Consider the following 26482-nt stretch of genomic DNA (forward strand, 5'->3'; position numbering starts at 1 on the left):
TGGGATAATGGGATCTGGAGGGATGTAGTCATGGTGGGATAATGGGATCTGGAGGGATGTAGTCATGGTGGGATAATGGGATCTGGAGGGATGTAGTCATGGTGGGATAATGGGATCTGGAGGGATGTAGTCATGGTATGATAATGGGATCTGGAGGGATGTAGTCATGGTATGATAATGGGATCTGGAGGGATGTAGTCATGGTATGATAATGGGATCTGGAGGGATGTAGTCATGGTATGATAATGGGATCTGGAGGGATGTAGTCATGGTGGGATAATGGGATCTGGAGGGATGTAGTCATGGTGGGATAATGGGATCTGGAGGGATGTAGTCATGGTGGGATAATGGGATCTGGAGGGATGTAGTCATGGTATGATAATGGGATCTGGAGGGATGTAGTCATGGTGGGATAATGGGATCTGGAGGGATGTAGTCATGGTGGGATAATGGGATCTGGAGGGATGTAGTCATGGTGGGATAATGGGATCTGGAGGGATGTAGTCATGGTGGGATAATGGGATCCGGAGGTACTGGGTGTAGTCATGGTATGATAATGGGATCTGGAGGGATGTAGTCATGGTGGGATAATGGGATCTGGAGGGATGTAGTCATGGTGGGATAATGGGATCTGGAGGGATGTAGTCATGGTGGGATAATGGGATCTGGAGGGATGTAGTCATGGTGGGATAATGGGATCTGGAGGGATGTAGTCATGGTGGGATAATGGGATCTGGAGGGATGTAGTCATGGTGGGATAATGGGATCTGGAGGGATGTAGTCATGGTGGGATAATGGGATCTGGAGGGATGTAGTCATGGTGGGATAATGGGATCTGGAGGGATGTAGTCATGGTGGGATAATGGGATCTGGAGGGATGTAGTCATGGTGGGATAATGGGATCTGGAGGGATGTAGTCATGGTATGATAATGGGATCCGGAGGTACTGGGTGTAGTCATGGTGGGATAATGGGATCAGGAAGTACTGGCCCCTCACACACAGACACACTTTTTCCTATTTGCTAGATATTTATCTTCTCAGCCCACCTCAACCTTTCCATTTTCTGAAATAAACACACACAGAGTTTGGCTGGCTGTTGCTACGGTGACCAGCTGCTGCTTGGCGACATTCCTGGATGGCACCGTTTACAAAGAGAACCCACGGGATTTGGGGAATTAGCGCTTAGTCTCACCCCAACGAGAGTTCACACACTGTACAACCGCCTGAGTTGAGTGTGTCGCTGAACATGTCTCTCGGCTTGTGTGTGTGTTTGTTTGTGTGTACTGTGAGCTTTGTATGATCTCTGATTGGTAGATGGTTTCAGAGATGAGATGAGGCAGTAAGGGAGAGAGATGAGGAGAGATACTGGGGTCATAGAGAATAGAGATGAAGGCAGTAAGGGAGAGATACTGAGGTCATGATAATAGAGATGAAGGCAGTAAGGGAGAGAGATGAGAGATACTGGGGTCATAGAGAATAGAGATGAAGGCAGTAAGGGGGAGAGATGAGGAGAGATACTGAGGTCATATAGAATAGAGATACAGGCAGTAAGGGAGAGATACTGAGGTCATAGAGAATAGAGATGAAGGCAGTAAGGGTGAGAGATGAGGAGAGATACTGGGGTCATAGAGAATAGAGATGAAGGCAGTAAGGGAGAGCGATGAGGAGAGATACTGGGGTCATAGAGAATAGAGATGAAGGCAGTAAGGGAGAGATGAGGAGAGATACTGAGGTCATATAGAATAGAGATACAGGCAGTAAGGGAGAGATACTGAGGTCATAGAGAATAGAGATGAAGGCAGTAAGGGTGAGAGATGAGGAGAGATACTGGGGTCATAGAGAATAGAGATGAAGGCAGTAAGGGAGAGCGATGAGGAGAGATACTCAGGTCATAGAGATGACGGCAGTAAGAGAGAGAGATGAGATGAGGCAGTAAGGGGGAGAGAGATGAGAGATACTGAGGTTATCGAGAATAGAGATGAAGGCAGTAAGGGAGAGATACTGAGGTCATAGAGAATAGAGATGAAGGCAGTAAGGGAGAGATACTGGGGTCATAGAGATGAAGGCAGTCAGGGAGAGATACTGAGGTCATAGAGAATAGAGATGAAGGCAGTAAGGGAGAGAGATGAGGAGAGATACTGGGGTCATAGAGAATAGAGATGAAGGCAGTAAGGGAGAGATACTGAGGTCATAGAGAATAGAGATGAAGGCAGTAAGGGAGAGAGATACTGAGGTCATAGAGAATAGAGATGAAGGCAGTAAGGGAGAGATACTGAGGTCATAGAGAATAGAGATGAAGGCAGTAAGGGATAGATACTGAGGTAATAATAATATAATATATGCCATTTAGCAGACGCTTTTATCCAAAGCGACTTACAGTCATGTGTGCATACATTCTACGTATGGGTGGTCCCGGGATCGAACCCACTACCCTGGCGTTACAAGCGCCATGCTCTACCAACTGAGCTACAGAAGGACCACAAGGTCATAGAGATTAGAGATGAAGGCAGTAAGGGAGAGATACTGAGGTCATAGAGATTAGAGATGAAGGCAGTAAGGGAGAGATACTGAGGTCATAGAGATTAGAGATGAAGGCAGTAAGGGAGAGATACTGAGGTCATAGAGATTAGAGATACAGGCAGTAAGGGAGAGATACTGAGGTCATAGAGATTAGAGATGAAGGCAGTAAGGGAGAGATACTGAGGTCATAGAGATTAGAGATGAAGGCAGTAAGGGAGAGATACTGAGGTCATAGAGATTAGAGATACAGGCAGTAAGGGAGAGATACTGGGGTCATAGAGATTAGAGATGAAGGCAGTAAGGGAGAGATACTGAGGTCATAGAGATTAGAGATACAGGCAGTAAGGGAGAGATACTGAGGTCATAGAGATTAGAGATACAGGCAGTAAGGGAGAGATACTGAGGTCATATAGATTAGAGATGAAGGCAGTAAGGGAGAGACACTGAGGTCATAGAGATTAGAGATGAAGGCAGTAAGGGAGAGATACTGAGGTCATAGAGATTAGAGATACAGGCAGTAAGGGAGAGAGGCCTGGCTTGATTCTCTCCACTTTATTTATTTCTCTGATCCCTATACCTTGGGACTTTGGTGTAATTGGACATGACAAGGTTTGTTTGTGTGTGCGTGTGCGTGTGTGGAAATTGGACAGAGCAGGCTCTAACCCTGCACCCTTCCCTATGATGACTCCATTCCACACCCTCTCTGACAGCTTTACTGGCGACCCCCAGCCCAGCTGCCACTTCAAGGAGAACTTCAGACGTGTGTGTGTGTGTGTGTGTGTGTGTGTGTGTGTGTGTGTGTGTGTGTGTGTGTGTGTGTGTGTGTGTGTGTGTGTGTGTGTGTGTGTGAGGAGAATTAGTTCTGTCCGTGCACTGCAGTTGATGGGGCCTTCAGACGGTCGTGTTCCCATTGAGATGTGCTCTGAATGAGAGAGAGGGGGAGACCGTGTAATGGGTGTGTTTTCTAGACACAGGGAAGAGAGAGGGACTATAGGAGGAGGAATAGAGAGACTGGAGAAGAGGGGTAATGGAGAGACTGGAGAATAGGGGTAATAGAGAGACTGGAGAAGAGGGGTAATAGAGAGACTGGAGAAGAGGGGTAATAGAGAGACTGGAGAGGAGGGGGAATGGAGAGACTGGAGAGGAGGGGAGTGGAGAGACTGGAGAGGAGGGGGAGTGGAGAGACTGGAGAGGAGGGGAGTGGAGAGACTGGAGAGGAGGGGAGTGGAGAGACTGGAGAGGAGGGGTAATAGAGAGACTGGAGAAGAGGGGTAATGGAGAGACTGGAGAAGAGGGGTAATAGAGAGACTGGAGAAGAGGGGTAATAGAGAGACTGGAGAGGAGGGGTAATAGAGAGACTGGAGAGGAGGGGGAATGGAGAGACTGGAGAGGAGGGGTAATAGAGAGACTGGAGAGGAGGGGGAATGGAGAGACTGGAGAGGAGGGGGAGTGGAGAGACTGGAGAGGAGGGGGAGTGGAGAGACTAGAGAAGAGGGGTAATGGAGAGACTGGAGAGGAGGGGGGGTGGAGAGGAGAGACTAGAGAGGATGGGGGAGTTGAGAGACTGGAGAGGAGGGGGAGTGGAGAGACTGGAGAGGAGGGGGAGTGGTGAGACTGGAGAGGAGGGGGGAGTGTATAGACCGGAGAGGAGGGGGAGTGGAGAGACTGGAGAGGAGGGGGGGTGGAGAGGAGAGACTGGAGAGGAGGGGGGAGTTGAGAGACTGGAGAGGAGGGGGAATGGAGAGACTGGAGAGGAGGGGGAGTAGAGAGACTGGAGAGGAGGGGGAGTGGAGAGACTGGAGAGGAGGGGGAGTGGAGAGACTGGAGAGGAGGGGGGAGTGTATAGACCGGAGAGGAGGGGGAGTGTAGAGACTGGAGAGGAGGGGGGAGTGTAGAGATTGGAGAGGAGGGGGGGAGTGTAGAGACTGGAGAGGAGAGGGGAGTGTAGAGACTGGAGAGGAGGGGTGAGTGGAGAGACTGGAGAGGAGGGGTGAGTGGAGAGACTGGAGTGGAGGGGGAGTGGAGAGACTGGAGTGGAGGGGGGAGTGGAGAGACTGGAGGGGAGGGGGGAGTGGAGAGACTGGAGGGGAGGGGAGGGGGAGTGGAGAGACTGGAGAGGAGGGGTAGTGGAGAGACTGGAGGGGAGGGGGAGTGTAGAGACTGGAGTGGAGGGGGAGTGTAGAGACTGGAGAGGAGGGGGAGTGTAGAGACTGGAGAGGAGGGGGAGTGTAGAGACTGGAGGGGAGGGGGAGTGTAGAGACTGGAGAGGAGGGGGAGTGTAGAGACTGGAGGGGAGGGGGAGTGTAGAGACTGGAGAGGAGGGGGGAGTGTAGAGACTGGAGAGGAGGGGGAGTGTAGAGACTGGAGGGGAGGGGGAGTGTAGAGACTGGAGAGGAGGGGGAGTGTAGAGACTGGAGGGGAGGGGGAGTGTAGAGACTGGAGGGGAGGGGGGAGTGTAGAGACTGGAGGGGAGGGGGGAGTGTAGAGACTGGAGGGGAGGGGGAGTGTAGAGACTGGAGGGGAGGGGGGGTGTAGAGACTGGGGGGGGGGGGGGAGTGTAGAGGCTGGAGGGGAGGGGGGAGTGTAGAGACTGGAGGGGAGGGGGAGTGTAGAGACTGGAGAGGAGGGGGAGTGTAGAGACTGGAGGGGAGGGGGGAGTGTAGAGACTGGAGGGGAGGGGGGAGTGTAGAGACTGGAGGGGAGGGGGGATAGGGTGAGAGAGTTCTGCTAACTATCTTCCATGTTTTTAGCACATATAACTATCACTATTGGCCCATCCTCAACACATTAATAAATCACACTGCCGTGAAGGCTAAATATATCACAGTGCTGTGAAGGCTAAATATATCACAGTGCTGTGAAGGGTAAATATATCACAGTGCCGTGGAGGGTAAATATATCACACTGCCGTGAAGGGTAAATATATCACAGTGCCGTGAAGGGTAAATATATCACACTGCCGTGAAGGGTAAATATATCACACTGCCGTGGAGGGTAAATATATCACACTGCCGTGGAGGGGAAATATATCACAGTGCCGTGAAGGGTAAATATATCACAGTGCCGTGAAGGGTAAATATATCACAGTGCCGTGAAGGCTAAATATATCACACTGCCGTGAAGGGTAAATATATCACAGTGCCGTGAAGGCTAAATATATCACAGTGCTGTGAAGGCTAAATATATCACAGTGCTGTGAAGGGTAAATATATCACAGTGCTGTGAAGGCTAAATGTATCACACTGCCGTGAAGGGTAAATGTATCACACTGCCGTGAAGGGTAAATATATCACAGTGCTGTGAAGGCTAAATATATCACACTGCCGTGAAGGGTAAATATATCACACTGCCGTGAAGGGTAAATATATCACACTGCCGTGAAGGGTAAATATATCACAGTGCCGTGAAGGGTAAATATATCACAGTGCCGTGAAGGGTAAATATATCACAGTGCCGTGAAGGGTAAATATATCACAGTGCCGTGAAGGGTAAATATATCACACTGCCGTGAAGGGTAAATATATCACACTGCCGTGAAGGGTAAATATATCACACTGCCGTGAAGGGTAAATATATCACACTGCCGTGAAGGGTAAATATATCACACTGCCGTGAAGGGTAAATATATCACACTGCCGTGAAGGGTAAATATATCACACTGCCGTGAAGGGTAAATATATCACAGTGCCGTGAAGGGTAAATATATCACAGTGCCGTGAAGGGTAAATATATCACACTGCCGTGAAGGGTAAATATATCACACTGCCGTGAAGGGTAAATATATCACACTGCCGTGAAGGGTAAATATATCACACTGCCGTGAAGGGTAAATATATCACACTGCCGTGAAGGGTAAATATATCACACTGCCGTGAAGGGTAAATATATCACAGTGCCGTGAAGGGTAAATATATCACACTGCCGTGAAGGGTAAATATATCACACTGCCGTGAAGGGTAAATATATCACACTGCCGTGAAGGGTAAATATATCACACTGCCGTGAAGGGTAAATATATCACACTGCCGTGAAGGGTACATATATCACAGTGCTGTGAAGGCTAAATATATCACACTGCCGTGAAGGGTAAATATATCACAGTGCCGTGGAGGGTAAATATATCACACTGCCATGAAGGGTAAATATATCACACTGCCATGTGACTCGTTTGTTTTACAATGTAACTGACAGCTGTCACCCATCCCCAGGATGCAGAGACTACGGAGGCCAGGATAGCAGCCCTGGAGGCCAGTCTGAAGAGCATGGTGTACGAATACGTCTGCCGCTCACTCTTCAAGGTCAGAACACACACATGCATACACTGCAGTCAAGGGCAGGCGATGTACAGAATAAGGTGTCTGCTGGCAGGACAGACGTGTGTGTGTCACAGGAGGTTGGTGGCACCTTAATTGAGGAGGACGGGCTTGTGGTAATGACTGGAGTGGAATCAGTGGAATGGTTTCAAACACATGGTTTCCATGGTTTCCAGGTGTTTGATGCCATGCCATCGCGCCGTTCCAAGACAGTATGAGCCGTCCTCCCCTCACCAGCCTCCGTGTGTGTGTGTGTGTGTGTGTGTGTGTGTGTGTGTGTGTGTGTGTGTGTGTGTGTGTGTGTGTGTGTGTGTGTGTGTGTGTGTGTGTGTGTGTGTGTGTGTGTGTGTGTGTGTGTGTGTGTGTGTGTGTGTGTGACAGGTTCCAGGTGTTGCTGTTGTCAGTGTGTCAGTCTCTCTTTCTTTTTCTCGCTCCCTCACTCCCTTTCTTTTCTCCCTTCTGTCACTGGATCGGCAGTCCACACGGACACACAGATAATGAAATAGTATCATAAAGGGGAGTTTAAGTAACCTAATAATGACAGGCTTCCTCTGGTCAAGTAGTAATCTCTGGTGAATCACACCTGAAAAACTTAGTCTGATTAGTCAGGACTGGTGCTAGAGGACACTGGACCTCTGAAATGCCAGTGTGTGGAGAGCAGCAGCCCTCTGCATGAGCATCACGTCGGAGCAGAGGGAATGCTGGGTAACGGCGGAGTGGAAAGGTCAGGCTTTGAGATGAGACGCTCTGAAGTTTTCCTTTTGTTTTCCAACACACACACAAGCCCACAGCCACACACACACACACCATATATCCTACCAGAGACACACACACACAAACCCACAGCCACACACACACACACCATATATCCTACCAGAGACACACACACACACAAGCTCACAGCCACACACACACACACACACCATATATCCTACCAGAGACACACACACACACAAACCCACAGCCACACACACACACACACACCATATATCCTACCAGAGACACACACACACACAAACCCACAGCCACACACACACACACCATATATCCTACCAGAGACACACACACACACACCCACACACACACACACACACACACACACCCACAGCCACACACACACACACACCATATATCCTACCAGAGACACACACACACACACACAAACCCACAGCACACACACACACACCATATATCCTACCAGACACACACACACAAACCCACAGCCACACACACACACACACACACACCATATATCCTACCAGACACACACACACACACACACACACACACACACACACACACACACACACACACACACACACACACACACACAAACCCACAGCCACACACACACACCATATATCCTACCAGACACACACACACACACACAAACCCACAGCCACACACACACACACCATATATCCTACCAGAGACACACACACACACACACACACACAAACCCACACCCACACACACACACACCATATATCCTACCAGAGACACACACACACACACACAAACCCACAGCCACACACACACACACACCATATATCCTACCAGAGACACACACACACACACACAAACCCACAGCCACACACACACACACCATATATCCTACCAGACACACACACACACAAACCCATGGCCACACACACACATACCATATATCCTACCAGACACACACACACACAAACCCACGGCCACACACACACACACCATATATCCTACCAGAGACACGAGAGTAAACAAAAGAGGCATGTGTTTGAGTTTTAAGTTCTGAATACTTCATCTCCTCGGAGAGAAAGAAATGAGGCAGGAGGAGATAAAGACCTTTCCTGTCTCGTTAAAGACCTTTCCTGTCTCGTTAAAGACCTTTCCTGTCTAGTTAAAGACCTTTCCTGTCTCGTTAAAGACCTTTCCTGTCTAGTTAAAGACCTTTCCTGTCTAGTTAAAGACCTTTCCTACAGTTGAAGTCGGACGTTTACATACACTTAGGTTGGAGTCATTAAAACTCATTTTTCAACCACTCCACAAATTTATTGTTAACTTCTTTGGGACTGGGGGGCAGTATTGAGTAGCTTGGAAAAAAAGGTGCCCTGAATAAACTGCCTGCTACTCAGTCCTAAAAGCTATAATATGCATATAATTAGTAAATTTGGATAGAAAACACTCTGATGTTTTTAAAACTGTTTGAATGATGTCTGTGAGTAAAACAGAACTCATATGGCAGGCAAAAACCTGAGAAAAAATCCAACCAGGAAGTGGGAAATCTGAGGTTTGTAGTTTTTCAAGTCATTGCTTATCGAATATGCAGTGTCTATGGGGTCATATTGTACTTCCTAAGGCTTCCACTAGATGTCAACGGTCTTTAGAACCTTGTTTGATGCTTCTACTCTGAAGCAGTGGGGAATGGGAGCTGAATGAGTTAGAGGTCTGCCAGAGTGCCATGAGCTGACCACGCGTGCTCAAGTGAGAGTTAGCTCTGTTCCATTGCATTTCTACAGACAAAGGAATTCTCCGGTTGAAACATTATTGAAGATTTATGTTCAAAACATCCTAAAGATTGATTCTATACTTCGTTTGACATGTTTCTACGAACTGTAATAAGAGTTTGCATCTGAACTTTCGCCTGGACTTGCCCGCGTGTCGTGAGTTTGGATTGTGTATTAAACGCGCAAACAAAAAGGACATAAATGATGGACTTTATCGAACAAATCAAAGATTTATTGTGGAACTGGGATTCCTGGGAGTGCATTCTGATGAAGATCATCAAAGATAAGTGAATATTTATAATGCTATTTCTGACTTCTGTTGACTCCACAACATGGCAAATATCTGTATGGCTTGTTTGGTTGTCTGAGCGCTGTACTCAGATTATTGCATGGTGTGCTTTTTCGGTAAAGCTTTTTGAAATCTGACACAGCGGTCTTAGGCCGCCCCATCCCGCATGCGGGATCGTGACTACAGCCTCAAGCTCATTACCATAACGCAACATTAGCGATTTCTGAAAATTGCAAAATAAATTAAATAAATATGCCTGTCCTCAAGCTTATCCTTTTCTTAACAATCCTGTCGTCTCAGATTTTCAAAATATGCTTTAGAACCAGAGAAAATCAATAATTTGTGTAAGAGTGGTGATAGCTAGCTTAGCATTTAGCATTAGCATTTAGCACGCAACATTCACAAAAACCAGCAAAGGGATCAAATAAAATAATTTACCTTTGAAGAACTTCAGATGTTTCAATGAGGAGACTCTCAGTTACATAGCAGATGTCCAGTTTTTCCTGAAAGATGCTTGTGTAGGACACAACGTTCCGTTTTGTTACTATGCATTTGGCTACGAAACTAACCGAAAATTCAGTCACCTAAACGTCGAACTTTTTCCGAATTAACTCCATAATATCGAATGAAACATGGAAAACGTTGTTTGAATCAATCCTCAAGGTGTTTTGTCATATATCTCTTCATTGAAATGCCAGTCCTAGAAGCGTGCATTCTTCTCTGATTCGGATGGAAAAATACTGGGACCTGACTTTTGCGCACCAATTTCCACGCAGACACCATGCGGGACACTTGGTAATTGTAGGCTCTTATGGCCAATCTTCCAATGATATGCCTACAAATACGTCACAATGCTGCAGACACCTGGGGGAAACGATAGGAAGTGTCCGTTCATTCCTGTCGCATTCACAGCCATATAAGGAGATCATGGAAAACGTGCCTTCAGAAATCCTGTTGATTTCCTGGTCACTCAAACATCTTGGTTTTGCCTGTAGATATTGTTCTATGGCACTCACAGTGAAAATCTTTGCAGTTCTGGAAACGTCAGAGTGTCTTCTTTCCAAAACTATCAATTCCAAGCATAGTCGAGCATCTTTTCGTGACAAAATATTGCGCTAAAAACGGGCACGTCTTTTTATCCAAAATTAAATACTGCCCCTATAGGTCTAACAGGTTAAGGAGAAGTGGATCTAAAATTCCATGCATAACACTTGTATATTTTAGCAATGTTTATTATGAGTATTTCTGTAAATTGATGTGGCTCTCTGCAAAATGTTTTGGAACTACTGAACATAATGCCAATGTAGACTAAGATTTTTGGATATAAAAATGAACTTTATCAAACAAAACATACATGTATTGTGTAACATGATATACTATGAGTGTCATCTGATGAAGCTCATCAAAGGTTAGTGATTCATTTGATCTATATTTCTGGTTTTTGTGACTCCTCTCTTTGGCTGGAAAAATGGCTGTGTTTTTCTGTGACTAGGTACTGACCTAACATAATCGTTTGGTGTACTTTCGTCGTAAAGCCTTTTTGAAATCGGACACTGGCTGGATTTACAAGACGTTTGTCTTTAAAATTGGTTAAAATACTTGTATGTTTGAGGAATTTTAATTATGGGATTTCTGTTCTTTTGAATTTGACGCCCTGCAATTTCACTGGCTGTTGTTGAGGTGGGATGCTTGCCTCCAGAATTTGAATGTAGTGGCTTCCTTTCGTCTTTACCATAGCCACTGCCCAAGCCTGAAGCGGGGTTGTTTGGTACGCATACAGTCCACACTCAAGGTTTCCAAACGGCCAAACATTCCATGACATCCAGGGATATGGTGCAACAAAAATGTGTATTCTTCTTATATCTAACAAATAAATGATTCTCCAATCAACTTAAAGCATAGATGACTTTATATGGAAAATACATATTATGACATGTCTGTATGTCTGTATGTTCAAAAAACTATACCGCTCCCGCATCTAGCAAGGACTCCCTTTCCCGAAGGCCCAACTTCCTGCCTTTATCCTAACACACTTACCACAATACAATGAACAGGCATGAGGGGGGGCCAAATGGCCGAGTTACACCAACAACAAATTAATATATCTCAAAATCGGGTAAATATAAATCATAAAGGTACGTACCTAATATTTCATCATTTACATTAATATTTAATACATTTACACAGATATACATGGAGCTCCATATGTTCGGTCTTTTATACAAATATGTCCAAATCGGCTCTAACATACCGGCCCCTAATTGTTGACTGCACTGAATGCACAACAATTACTTTAAATTCAAACGTAGAGCCAATACACAAAACATTCTATACCAGAGCACTATTACAGTTCATAGCTATATACAAATATACAAGGTACCATATAGGAAAATAGTCCATAGGTCTCAGTCTGAGTTGAAGTGTAAAGGTGTTAAACTTCGAAAAATGTCAAGAGTTTGACGTCCAAAAATGTATGACATCAAAGAATGTAAGAGTACGACATCAATGAATCAGAGGTGCACGTGATTCTAAGATGGAGCACTGTGTGTGTGTGTGTGTGTGTGTGTGTGTGTGTGTGTGTGTGTGTGTGTGTGTGTGTGTGTGTGTGTGTGTGTGTGTGTGTGTGTGTGTGTGTGTGTGTGTGTGTGTGTGTGTGTGTGTGTGTGTGTGACTCCGTCGCCTCAAGGAGCAGACAGAGTTTATTGATAGGTCTCTGTAAGATATTGGTCTTAGTCTTAACCATGACGCTCCGGACAAGACCTTTGGCCCCTGGCAAAGCCTCCACCACACGCCCCATTAGCCAAGAGTTCCTTGGGGCGGTGTCATCGACGATGACCACGAGGTCACCAGGACTGAAGTTTCTCTTAGTTTTGTTCCACTTGTTGCGCTCCTGCATAAGTGGAAGATACTCCCTGATCCATCTCTTCCAGAAGAGGTCAGTGATATATTGTACTTGCTTCCATCTCCTTCGTGAGTATAGGTCGCTTCTCTGGAATAGTCCTGGTGGCAGGACTGGCTTAGCCTTCAGATGAAGCAGATGGTTCGGAGTCAGGGGTTCTAGATCATTAGGGTCATTTGTTACAGTAGTGATTGGTCTGTCGTTGTTCAAATCGAATGATGACCTTTTCTGCTTCATCTAGGTCATACACAGACAGACTTTCTTTTCCAAACGTCAGTTTCAACTTGTCAATTTGTTCCTTCAGTGAGTTTGTCAGACTCTGATCTGGACCAGTTTGAGAGAGAATTGTCCTTTTCTGGCTTAACTGTAGAAGACGTTTCTTCAGTTTCAGCATCCAGGCAACTGCTTTCTTCAAGCTGTTCCATGTTGAATAGTACTCAATCAGTTTGCTGGTTGGACTCTTTTCTTCCACACTTGTATGGTTTACGATTACGTCTTTTCTCACCTCTGGATCATCCGGAGGGATGGAGCCAAGCTCCTCGGGGACTTTCGGCCATTGAGTTTCTGGTTTCTCCAGGAATTCTGGTCCTTTATGCCATCTCTTTGAGTTCAGGAACATTTCAACGTATAATCCTCTTGAGGTATCATCGGCTGGGTTGTGTTTTGAGTTCAAATACCTCCACTGTTTTGCTTTCGATAGGTCACGGATCATAGCAACCCTATTAGCCACAAAGGTATGGAATCTCTTGGTATCATTGCGGATGTATTTTAGCACAGACTGGCTGTCCGTCCAAAAGTTGACTCCTCAAGTTCAATCTGGAGCTCCAACTTTAACATCCTGTCCACTCGCACTGCCAATGTTGCTGCAGCAAGTTCCAGTCTGGGGATTGTCATCTGCTTGAGTGGAGTCACCCTTGATTTCCCCAGTATGAATGCAATGTGAACCTTTTCCATACCGTTTGTGAACCTAAGGTAACTTGCCGTGCCATAACCTTGTTCACTTGCATCACCGAAGTGATGCAGCTGTGCCGTCTTGACTTGACCAAAGTTCTCAGGCATCATACACCTGTCTATCTGGAATCTGGAGAGCTGGTCCAGCTCTGAGAGCCATCTCTGCCATGAAATAGAGTGTTCTTCAGGGATGACTTCGTCCCATCCACACTTTAGCTTGCAGAGCACTTGAAGGATTTGCTTTGCCTTTAATACAAATGGGGCGAGGAAACCTAATGGATCATAAATAGAGCTGACAGTTGAGAGAATACCTCTTCTTGTAAGGGGTCTGTTCTTGACAGTGACTCGGAAGGTAAATGCATTTATTTCAATGTTCCATCGGATTCCAAGTGCTCTTTCAACAGGCAGCTTTTCTCTGTCCAGGTCCAGTTCTTTTATCTGCTTGGCTTTGTGTTCATCAGGGATAGAAGCCAGCACGGTGCGGCTGTTGCTGACCCACTTGGTCAATTTGAACCCACCCTGAGCACACATCCCTGAGGTTTTTCGTGAGAGCTATGGCTTGTTCTTCTGTGGCCACTGACTTGAGGCAGTCATCAACATAGAAGTTGGACTTGACTGTTTGAATTACCGCTTCATCGTACCTCTCACAGTTGTCTTCTGCAGTCTTTCGCAGTGCAAAGTTTGCACAACTTGGAGATGATATAGCACCGAAAAGATGTACAGTCATTCTGTACTCCTCCAATCTTTTGTTAGTATCACCATCCGGCCACCATAGGAATCGCAGGAAGTCTAAGTAATCTTCATGGACACGTACTTGATGGAACATTCCTTCGATGTCTGCCATCATGGCAATGTGCTCTTGCCTAAATCTTAGCAAGACTCCTATAAGCGTGTTTGCCAGGTCAGGGCCTTGAAGGAGTTCACTGTTAAGAGATGTACCTTTATAGGATGATGAACAGTCAAACACTACTCGTATCGTTCCTTTGCGCTTATGGTGAACGCCATGGTGTGGTATGTACCATAACTTGCCTTTTTCTCCGAGGAGCTGTTCTTGTGGTACCTTCTCGGCATAACCTTTTGTTATCATCTCTTCCATGAAGCCTTTGTACTCTGCAGCGTAACCTTTGTCCTTCTTGAACTTCCTGATAATATTTAGAGCCCGCTGCTTTGCCATGTCACGATTGTTTGGCAGGACAACATCCTTTTTGCGAAAGGGCAACGGTAAGTAGTAGTGATGGTCTTTGAGGGTTATGGAACTTGATACGATCTCCATAAACCTATGATCCTCAGCTGACATCTCACTTTTCTCTTCATACCCTCTCTCAGGGAAGTCATGGTTGTACTGATTTACAAGAAGAACCCCCAGGTCGGCAATTGAGATACGATTGGCCATCACCGTAGTGTGCCCAGATTCTTCTGCCATGGTACAATTGTTAAGAGGACCGTTCATCACCCATCCAAAGAGGGTTTTCACTGCATACGGTCCGTTGCCTTGACTATTTATGATTTTCCAGGGTTCCATTGCCTTTGGAGCATTTACGCCAATCAGGAGTTCGATGTCGGCGTCAATTTCCTTCAACTGAACTTCTTTCAGGTATGGCCACCTTTTGAGATCTTTCTGAGTGGGAATGTTCTCTCTTGTCACTGGGATCTTATTTTGGGTGTAGACCTTTGGCAATGCAAGAAATGTGTCCCCTTCCACATTGCCAATCTCTAATCCAGATATCTCAAAGCTCTTGGTGGGACTCTCCTGCCCCATTGTGCGTAGCAGAATTTCAGTCTCACTGCCTTTAGCAACTGCCTCATGAGTCTCTCCGTACAAAATGTTGCTGAGCTACCAGAATCGAGAAATGCATAGGTTAACGCAGACTTGCTTCTATTTGCCATCTTTACTTGAACTGGCACAATCGCAAGTGCACAATCTGTACCGGCCCGGTATCTTCACCAGCTTCCAGTGAAACAAGAGCACTGCTGACAGTCTCCTCCCGCTTTACTGCTACACCCCTCGTATCTGCCTTCAGAGATCTAAATCTCTCTCTCCCTTCAATATGCAGGATAGTGGGGTGCTTTCTTTGACAGCTCTGACAGGTCATCCTTCTTTTACATTCTTTGCTTAAGTGTCCTCTCATCAAACAGCCAAAACAAAGGCTTTTGATCTCAGAAACTCAACCTTGGCTTCGTGTGGCTGTGCCTTCACCTGTTGGCAGTCGACCAGGAAATGCTCACCAGCGCAAAATACACATGAGCTACTGGGAGCATCAGAAGGGTAGGTGCCTGGTTTCTTGACTTTGAATGTTTGTTCTTTTAGATGTTTTTCGAGTCACAATCTGCCAGTACATCTACTGCAGTGGCAAAGCTGCTTCCCCTACTCTTGGACTTGAACTGCTGTTTAAAGTCAGCTTCTGTTTTGGTTTTAAAAAACCTTTTGTTGGTCAGGGGATCTTGGATATCTCCGTACAACGGATCCTGCAGTATTTTTGCCTGTTTTTCCATGAACGTCACAAGGTCACTGAACTGGGCCCTCAGGTGGCCTCTCTCTAAAATATCACATGCCGTAGACCTCCATTTTTCCCTTAGTTTGTAGGGAAGTTTTGACATGATCAACTTTATGTTGGAGGGAAGATTAAGCTCTTCCATGTTCTGTAGGTCTTGCATAGCGTTACAGCATCCTCTAAGATAGAGTGCATAGCCACCCAGTCCCTTTCCATCATCCGGTTTGATGTTTATCCAGTTCCAAGCTTTTTCCATGTAAGCAGTGGTGACTTTGATTTCATTGCCAAAGTGTTCCTTTAACAACCTCTTAGCCTCTGCATAGCCTCTTCTGGCTTCCATATGCAGACAACTACGGACTAGATCCTTGGGCTGACCAGAGGTGTACTGTTCCAGGTAATAGAGCCTATCCTGGTGGCTGCTTGTCTTATCTTCTATTCCATGCTCAAATGCACGCATAAATGGCCTAAAGTTTAGAGGATCACCGTCAAACATAGGTATCTCCCGAACAGGGAGTGTGGCCTGTTTGTGCTGTAGTACAAGGAGGTCAGCAATTTCATTCTGCCTTTGCATGACAGTAGTGAGGTTATCATGGCTGGTATTATGGCTGATACCCGCAGTGTTGATTCTGTGTTGATTGCTAGACCTTGATGTTGGCTGCTGAAGGGTGTGGTTTATGACTGTTTTCTGAATAGGTTTTGATGGCTTTGTGGTCGGTTGTTGTAAAACTCTTTGTACTGGGGTCTTTGGAACTGCACCTAATGCAGCAAATGCAACAGGTGATGGTTCAGGTTCCTTATAGACCTCGGGTTCCTGGTTCTTAAAATAAGAGTTCATTCCATCTTCTTGGCTTAGAAAATGGGCTGCCACAGAATGGGATTGAGAAGTTGACTCAACACTCTCCAGAACCTACAGTTTGGCATTATATGCTGCTATGTCTGTTTCCAGTGCCATTTTTTCCATCCTAACATTCAGTTGAGCTTTCTGTTGTTCCAGTTGAGCTTTCTGTTGTTCCAGTTGAGCTTTCTGTTGTTCCAGTTGAGCTTTCTCCAGTTCCAATGCATGCTTGTCCTGTAATGATGCTTGGCGAGCTAGTAGAGCTGCTCGTTCTGCCTCAGCTTTTAGGCGTGCAGAGGACACTGAGGAAGCAGTTTTAGAAGACTTCGTTTTACTTGATGTTTTTGACACATTGGAAATGCTGTCGTGTGGTTCAATGAGCGTTTGTGGCTCGATTTCAGCTTTTTTCCATATTTCCACCTCTTTCAGGAAATGTTCATAAGTTCTCATTCTTGGTTGATAATAGTTAATGCTCTCCTGTTCGTGTTCCTCCTCTGTGACCAGCTCTAGCACAGAATTATGAGCATTCTTAAAGTCATTGAGAACAGCATGGAATGCTTCAAGACTCTCATCCACAGTTTCAATGTCTCCTCCATCAACAAGAAGGGCTTTTATTTCATTCATTTTGCGTGTACATACTCCAAGTTTGCCTCTCCGGGCTGCATAGAGTGAATTTAGATGCTCCTCTGCCCTCTCCAGTGGAGTCTTATTTGGGATTTCATCCTCCATCATTCACATTTAGTTCACTCAATTTACAATGATAGTTGTTGGTTTTTGATTGTTAAACGTAATGCTCCTTTAGACCTCCTTTAATGCTTTAAAACACAGTCCTCCATTTCAGCATATTGACCCATTTTGAATTGAACATGTGCAAGTGCAGCATTTTACATGCGTTTTAAACATTTCATCCCATTATAAGTTGTCCCTTTAATGAAGTTTAAACACGCAGTATCTTTAGATCCTTAGATTGCATTCGTTGCGTTGATGCATTGCATTTCCACGTTAGGCCAAGTATTAGACATACGATTAGGCTACATTGTGCGTATGATCTCAGTGTTTTCCAAACTTAAACTTCTTAATTGTTTTCACAACGCTGTGTTTTGAATTCCATTCCCAAGTTTATCAAACATTCCAATTAAAAGCACATTTGCGCTTCCATAATATGCATGATCAAATGATCGCATTGAACAGGGCAGCTCATTCATTCGCAGTGGTTACTCACGGCTGGCGAATTCTAGGAGTTCAAATCCTTCCAAGCGAGCTGTCCTTACGATCCGAATGCAATTACAAATAGAACAATATCCAGCGCGTGTCCGAACCGGAGATTTCCTTCCGATAGTAATCCTTCACGGAGTTTTTTGACTTGATTGTAGTGGCTTCCTTTCGTCTTTACCATAGCCACTGCCCAAGCCTGAAGCGGGGGTTGTTTGGTACGCATACAGTCCACACTCAAGGTTTCCAAACGGCCAAACATTCCATGACATCCAGGGATATGGTGCAACAAAAATGTTTATTCTTCTTATATCTAACAAATAAATGATTCTCCAATCAACTTAAAGCACAAAATACTTGATATGGAAAATACATATTATGACATGTCTGTATGTCTGTATGTTCAAAAAACTATACCGCTCCCGCATCTAGCAAGGACTCCCTTTCCCGAAGGCCCAACTTCCTGCCTTTATCCTAACACACTTACCACAATACAATGAACAGGCATGAGGGGGCCAAATGGCCAAGTTACACCAACAACAAATTAATATATCTCAAATCGGGTAAATATAAATCATAAAGGTACGTACCTAATATTTCATCATTTACATTAATATTTAATACATTTACACAGATATACATGGAGCTCCATATGTTCGGTCTTTTATACAAATATGTCCAAATCGGCTCTAACAATCCCAGAGAGGTTAACAAACTATAGTTTTGGCAAGTCGGTTAGGACATCTACTTTGTGCATGGCACAAGTCATTTTTCCAACAATTGTTTACAGACAGATTATTTCATTTATAATTCACTGTATCACAATTCCAGTGGGTCAGAAGTTTACATACACTAAGTTGACTGTGCCATTAAAAAGCTTGGAAAATTCCAGAAAATTATGTCATGGCTTTAGAAGCTTCTGATAGGCTAATTGACATCATTTGAGTCAATTGGAGGTGTACCTGTGGATGTACTTCAAGGCCTACCTTCAAACTCAGTGCCTCTTTGCTTGACATCATTGGAAAATCAAAAGAAATTAGCCAAGACATCAGAAAAATAATTGTAGACCTCCACCAGTCTGGTTCATCCTTGGGAGCAATTTACAAACGCCTGAAGGTACCACTTTCATCTGTACAAACAATAGTACGCAAGTATAAACACAATGGGACCATGCAGCCGTTATACCGCTCAGGAAAGAGACGCATTCTGTCTCCTAGAGATGAACGTACTTTGGTGCGAAAAATGCGAATCAATCCCAGAACAACAGCAAAGGACCTTGTGAAGATGGTAGAGGAAACAGGTACAAAAGTATCTATATCCACAGTAAACAAGTCATATATCGACATAACCTGAAAGGCCCATCAGCAAGGAAGACGCCACTGCACATGGGGACAAAGATCGTAATTTTTGGAGAAATGTGATCTGGACTGATGAAACACAAATAGAACTGTTTGGCCATTAATGACCATCGTTATGTTTGGAGGAAAAAGGGGGAGGCTTGCAAGCCGAAGAACACCATCCCAAACGTGAAGCACGGGGGTGGCAGCATCATGTTGTGGGGGTGCTTTTCTGCAGGATAGACTGGTGCACTTCACAATATAGATGGCGTCATGAGGAAGATAAATTATGTGGGTATAATGAACAAACATCTCAAAACATCAGTCAGGAAGTTAAAGCTTGGTCGCAAATGGCTCTTCCAAATGGACAATGACCCCAAGCATACTTCCAAAGTTGTGGCAACATAGCTTAAGGACAACAAAGTCAAGGTATTGGAGTGGCCATCACAAAGCCCTGATCTCAATCCTATAGAACATTTGTGGGCAGAACTGAAAAAGCGTGTTCAAGCAAGGAAGCCTACAAACCTGCCTCAGTTACACCAGCTCTGTCAGGAGGAATGGGCCAAAATTCAACCCAACTTATTGTGGGAAGCTTGTGGAAGGCTATCTGAAACGTTTGACCCAAGTTAAAGAATTTAAAGCAATGTTACCAAATACTAATTGAGTGTATGTTAACTTCTGACCCACTGGGAATGTGATGGAATAAATAAAAGCTGAAATAAATCATTCTCGCTACTATTATTCTGACATTTCACATTCTTAAAATAAAGTGGTGATCCTAACTGACCTAAGACAGGGAATTTTTAACTAGGATTAAATGTCAGGAATTGTGAAAAACTGAGTTTAAATGTATTTGGCTAAGGTGTATGTAAACATCTGACTTCAACTGTATCTAGATAAACAGATTAATGCTGACTGTGGGGACATGCATTGTTTCTTACTACTGTCGTGGATGGTATCATGAATGGTATCCTCTATGACTTCGCAGTGCTGTTACCACTGGTGTAAAGTACTTAAGTAAAAATACTTTAAAGTACTACTTAAGTATTTGGAGGGGGGAGGGGGGGGTCTGTACTTTACTATTCATATTTTGGACAACTTTTACTTCACTACATTCCTAAAGAAAATATTGTCATTTTACTCAATACATTTTCCCCGACACCCAAAAGTACTCGTTACATTTAGAATGCTTAGCAGGACAGAAAATGATCTAATTCATGCACTTATCAAGAGAACATCTCTACTGCCTCTGATCCGGAGAACTCACTAAACACGCATGCTTTATTTGTAAATTATGTCTGAGTGTTGGAGCTTTCCCCTGGCTATCTGTAAATTTAAAGGTTGGGAGATTACAATTGTCAGTATTCAATGTCCATCGATGTCTGAGTATGTCGGGAGATGATGTGGAAACTGGCCACTAGGGGCAACAGTGAGCTCTGTTACCGTCAAGTAGGTTTCGAATGGGGATGGCTTCTGCCTCTGGTTTAAAAGGGTGCATGTTGGTATCAGCAATTGAAAGTTATTTTTCATGTTTTAGTTTCCCACACCTTAACCCTTCGGAATGAATGCTTAACCTTAAGAATTCGCAATTAATGCCTAAAGTTAACCTTAAACACTTTTGAAATTTGTCATTTGAGAGACAGGGATGAACATCTAATTGTGACGTGAGACTATGAGAGTTTGGGGAGAAAGCCGTCCCCCGGCCATAGTTTGAGTGACAGTTCCAGTTGAGGCAGAGTCTTCCCAGATCGCCTCTAACTCAACACAGCCACAAGGCCGCTCCCGAATCACTACCTCTCAGCCCAGCAACACAGACAACTCCACAGAGAACTATGTGTGTGTGTCTGAGACGTGTGTCTGTAGAGACTCTGTCCCTCTCTGTTTTAGTTCACACAGAGACAGAGTCCCACCTGTGATACGGAATCGCTATCACCTTTAATTTTTATTTTATTTTTATGACACACTCAAGAACCTCCAGACGCTAACCAGCTAACTAGCTACAAGCTATTTAGTCATTGTTAGTTTTTTTTTTTTTTTTTTTTTAAACCTGGATAACACTCGCCAGCCCAGCTTCCCTGCCCATCCACCGCTGCCCCCTGGACACTGATCTCTTGGCTACATAGCTGACGCACGCTGGACTGTCCATTAATCACGGTACTCCATTCTGCTTGTTTGTTTTATCTGTCGACCCAGTTGCCTAGTCAACGCCATTTTACCTGCTGTTTGTTGTGCTAGCTGATTAGCCTCGCCTACTGTTTTTAGCTAGCTTTCCCAATTCAACACCTGTGATTACTGTATACCTCGCTGTATGTCTCTCCCAAATGTCAATATGCCTTGTATACTGTTGTTCAGGTTAGTTATCATTGTTTTAGTTCACAATGGAGCCCCTAGATCCACTCTGCATACCCCTGTTACCTCCTTTGTCCCACCCCCACACATGCGGTGACCTCACCCATTACAACCAGCATGTCCAGAGATACAACCTCTCTCATCATCACCCAGTGCCTGGGCTTACCTCCGCTGTACCCGCACCCCACCATACCCCTGTCTGCGCATTATGCCCTGAATATATTCTACCATGCCCAGAAACCTGCTCCTCTTATCCTCTGCCCCCAACGCTCTAGGCGACCAGTTTTGATAGCCTTTAGCCGCACCCTCATACTACTCCTTCTCTGTTCCGCGGGTGATGTGGAGGTAAACCCAGGCCCTGCATGTCCCCAGGTACCCTCATTTGTTGACTTCTGTGATCGAAAAAGTCTTGGTTTTATGCATGTCAACATCAGAAGCCTCCTCCCTAAGTTTGTTTTACTCACTGCTTTAGCACACTCTGCTAACCCTGATGTCCTTGCCGTGTCTGAATCCTGGCTCAGGAAGGCCACCAAAAATTCAGAGATTTCCATACCCAACTATAACATCTTCCGTCAAGATAGAACTGCCAAAGGGGCGGAGTCGCAGTCTACTGCAGAGATAGCCTGCAAAGTAATGTCATACTTTCCAGGTCCATACCCAAACAGTTTGAACTACTAATTTTGAAAATTACTCTCTCCAGAAACAAGTCTCTCACTGTTGCCGCCTGCTACCGACCCCCGTCAGCTCCCAGCTGTGCCCTGGACACCATTTGTGAATTGATCGCCCCCATCTAGCTTCAGAGTTTGTCCTGTTAGGTGACCTAAACTGGGATATGCTTAACACCCCGGCAGTCCTACAATCTAAGCTAGATGCCCTCAATCTCACGCAAATCATCAAGGAACCCACCAGGTACAACCCTAACTCTGTAAACAAGGGCACCCTCATAGACGTCATCCTGACCAACTGGCCCTCCAAATATACCTCCGCTGTCTTCAACCAGGATCTCAGCGATCACTGCCTCATCGCCTGTATCCGCCACGGAGCCGCAGTCAAACGACCACCCCTCATCACTGTCAAACGCTCCCTAAAACACTTCTGTGAGCAGGCCTTTCTAATCGACCTGGCCCGTGTATCCTGGAAGGACATTGACCTCATCCCGTCAGTTGAGGATGCCTGGTCATTCTTTAAAAGTAACTTCCTCACCATTTTGGATAAGCATGCTCCGTTCAAAAATGCAGAACCAAGAACAGATACAGCCCTTGGTTCACCCCAGACCTGACTGCCCTCGACCAGCACAAAAACATCCTGTGGCGGACTGCAATAGCATCGAATAGCCCCCGTGATATGCAACTGTTCAGGGAAGTCAGGAACCAATACACGCAGTCAGTCAGGAAAGCTAAGGCCAGCTTCTTCAGGCAAAAGTTTGCATCCTGTAGCTCCAACTCCAAAAAGTTCTGGGACACTGTGAAGTCCATGGAGAACAAGAGCACCTCCTCTCAGCTGCCCACTGCACTGAGGCTAGGAAACACGGTCTCCACCGATAAATCCATGATTATCGAAAACTTCAATAAGCACTTCTCAACGGCTGGCCATGCCTTCCGCCTGGCTACTCCAACCTCGGCCAACAGCTCCGCCCCCGTAGTTCCTCACCCAAGCCTCTCCAGGTTCTCCTTTACCCAAATCCAGATAGCAGATGTTCTGAAAGAGCTGCAAAACCTGGACCCGTACAAATCAGCTGGGCTTGACAATCTGGACCCGCTATTTCTGAAACTATCTGCCGCCATTGTCGCAACCCCTATCACCAGCCTGTTCAACCTCTCTTTCATATCGTCTGAGATCCCCAACGATTGAAAGCTGCCGCAGTCATCCCCTCTTCAAAGGAGGAGACACCCTGGACCCAAACTGCTATAGACCTATATCCATCCTGCCCTGCCTATCTAAGGTCTTCGAAAGCCAAGTCAACAAACAGGTCACTGACCATCTCGAATCCCACCGTACCTTCTCCGCTGTGCAATCTGGTTTCCGAGCCGGTCACGGGTGCACCTCAGCCACACTCAAGGTACTAAATGATATCATAACCGCCATCGATAAAAGACAGTACTGTGCAGCCGTCTTCATCGACCTCGCCAAGGCTTTCGACTCTGTCAATCACCAAATTCTTATCGGCAGACTCAACAGCCTCGGTTTTCGGATGACTGCCTTGCCTGGTTCACCAATTACTTTGCAGACAGAGTTCAGTGTGTCAAATCAGAGGGCATGCTGTCCGGTCCTCTGGCAGTCTCTATGGGGGTGCCACAGGGTTCAATTCTCGGGCCGACTCTTTTCTCTGTATATATCAATGATGTTGCTCTTGCTGCGGGCGATTCCCTGATCCACCTCTACGCAGACGACACCATTCTATATACTTTCGGCCCGTCATTGGACACTGTGCTATCAAACCTCCAAACGAGCTTCAATGCCATACAGCACTCCTTCCGTGGCCTCCAACTGCTCTTAAACGCGAGTAAAACCAAATGCATGCTTTTCAACCGATCGCTGCCTGCACCTGCATGCCCGACTAGCATCACCACCCTGGATGGTTCCAACCTTGAATATGTGGACATCTATAAGTACCTAGGTGTCTGGCTAGACTGCAAACTCTCCTTCCAGACTCACATCAAACATCTCCAATCAAAAATCAAATCCAGAGTCGGCTTTCTATTCCGCAACAAAGCCTCCTTCACTCACGCTGCCAAGCTTACCCTAGTAAAACTGACTATCCTACCGATCCTCGACTTCGGCGATGTCATCTACAAAATGGCTTCCAACACTCTACTCAGCAAACTGGATGCAGTCTATCACAGTGCCATCCGTTTTGTCACTAAAGCACCTTATACCACCCACCACTGCGACTTGTATGCTCTAGTCGGCTGGCCCTCACTACATATTCGTCGCCAGACCCACTGGCTCCAGGTCATTTACAAGTCCATGCTAGGTAAAGCTCCGCCTTATCTCAGTTCACTGGTCACGATGGCAACACCCATCCGTAGCACGCGCTCCAGCAGGTGTATCTCACTGATCATCCCTAAAGCCAACACCTCATTTGGCCGCCTTTCGTTCCAGTACTCTGCTGCCTGTGACTGGAACGAATTGCAAAAATCGCTGAAGTTGGAGACTTTTATCTCCCTCACCAACTTCAAACATCAGCTATCCGAGCAGCTAACCGATCGCTGCAGCTGTACATAGTCTATAGGTAAATAGCTCACCCTTATTCACCTGCCTCATTCCCATACTGTTTTTATACTGTTTTTATTTATTTACTTTTCTGCTCTTTTGCACACCAATATCACCAATATCTCTACCTGTACATGCCCATCTGATCATTTATCACTCCAGTGTTAATCTGCAAAATTGTATTATTCGCCTACCTCCTCATGCCTTTTGCACACATTGTATATAGATTGCCCATTTTTTTTTCTACTGTGTTATTGACTAGTTAATTGTTTACTCCATGTGTAACTCTGTGTTGTCTGTTCACACTGCTATGCTTTATCTTGGCCAGGTCGCAGTTGCAAATGAGAACTTGTTCTCAACTAGCCTACCTGGTTAAATAAAGGTGAAATAAAAATAAAAATAAAAATAAAATAAAAAATAAAAAGGTAACCAGTGTGTGTCCGTTCTCTCTAAATCTTTATTTAAACACGTCAGCACAGATAACAGGCGACAGCTCTGACAGACCCACCCTACGTCATGTGACAAGGATAGTGAAGTTTTACTGGAAAGATCCCCACAGACAAAACCTCAAGGTCACACCACAAAATGGAATGGAAATAACAGACTTTACTTTCACTGAATACTGAATAAGGCACATGCAGTAGTGGTGTGTGGGTAAAATCACTGGGGAAGGCTCCCCAAAGCCATATTACAACCTACAGTATGTGTTGTGATAATTGCGTTGTTTGCGCTATAACCTGTTAGATAAGATGTCTTGACACGTTGATATAGAGGCCTAAGGCCAAGATAATAAGAAGACACATTGGCATAATAAATTCAACCACACCTTTGTTTCATCACAAAACCGGAGAGCAACCTCTGTCTGTTGAGGTCCACAGGTCCACAGCATATTGCATGTCCAGTAACAGTTACATGACCTACAGCGTGGTCAAGCAAGTTAATGTTTCTGACATTTTCAGACCACTAAACAACTATTGATTTAGATGCACAGAATTACCACAAGTTGCATTCATTAAGGAAAGGGCCAAATTTAGCGAGCTGGCTAGCTAGCCACCGGAAGACAACAACACAATGAGATGCAACAATTCAAGTGTATCTGTCAATGACATATATGCTCTCAATGGGATTTGATGGGAGTGAAGCCAAATCCAAGCTGGCTCCTGTTGACACTTTCTTGTGTACTGGGACCATTCAGTTATACTCACGCAGTTCAGCGCAACAACTGATTTAGATTGTTTGTTGTTGTCAAGGAAGGCCAGATGCCTGTTGGAAGTTGGGTTATCTGGGGTAGTCACTGTGGGGCCATCTGGGGTAGTCACTGTGGGGCCATCTGGGGTAGTCACTGTGGGGCTATCTGGGGTAGTCACTGTGGGGCTATCTGGGGTAGTCACTGTGGGGCTATCTGGGGTAGTCACTGTGGGGCTATCTGGGGTAGTCACTGTGGGGCTATCTGGGGTAGTCACTGTGGGGCTATCTGGGGTAGTCACTGTGGGGCTATCTGGGGTAGTCACTGTGGGGCCATCTGGGGTAGTCACTGTGGGGCCATCTGGGGTAGTCACTGTGGGGCCATCTGGGGTAG

General features: G+C 45.4%; 1 protein-coding gene across 5 annotated transcripts in view; it reads left to right on the plus strand.

The window, feature by feature from the left end:
* Positions 1–26482, plus strand: part of LOC118394486 (cytoplasmic dynein 2 heavy chain 1) — a 399197-nt gene that overhangs the window by 182100 nt on the left and 190615 nt on the right. For all 5 annotated transcript variants that reach the window (XM_052504034.1, XM_052503998.1, XM_052503950.1 and 2 more), the window contains one exon: positions 6730–6819. In XM_052504034.1, coding sequence (XP_052359994.1) covers positions 6730–6819 — 90 coding nt within the window. The remainder of the gene's footprint in view (positions 1–6729; positions 6820–26482) is intronic.

Source organism: Oncorhynchus keta, chromosome 1 (assembly GCF_023373465.1).
Source record: "Oncorhynchus keta strain PuntledgeMale-10-30-2019 chromosome 1, Oket_V2, whole genome shotgun sequence".
NCBI lineage: Eukaryota > Metazoa > Chordata > Actinopteri > Salmoniformes > Salmonidae > Oncorhynchus > Oncorhynchus keta.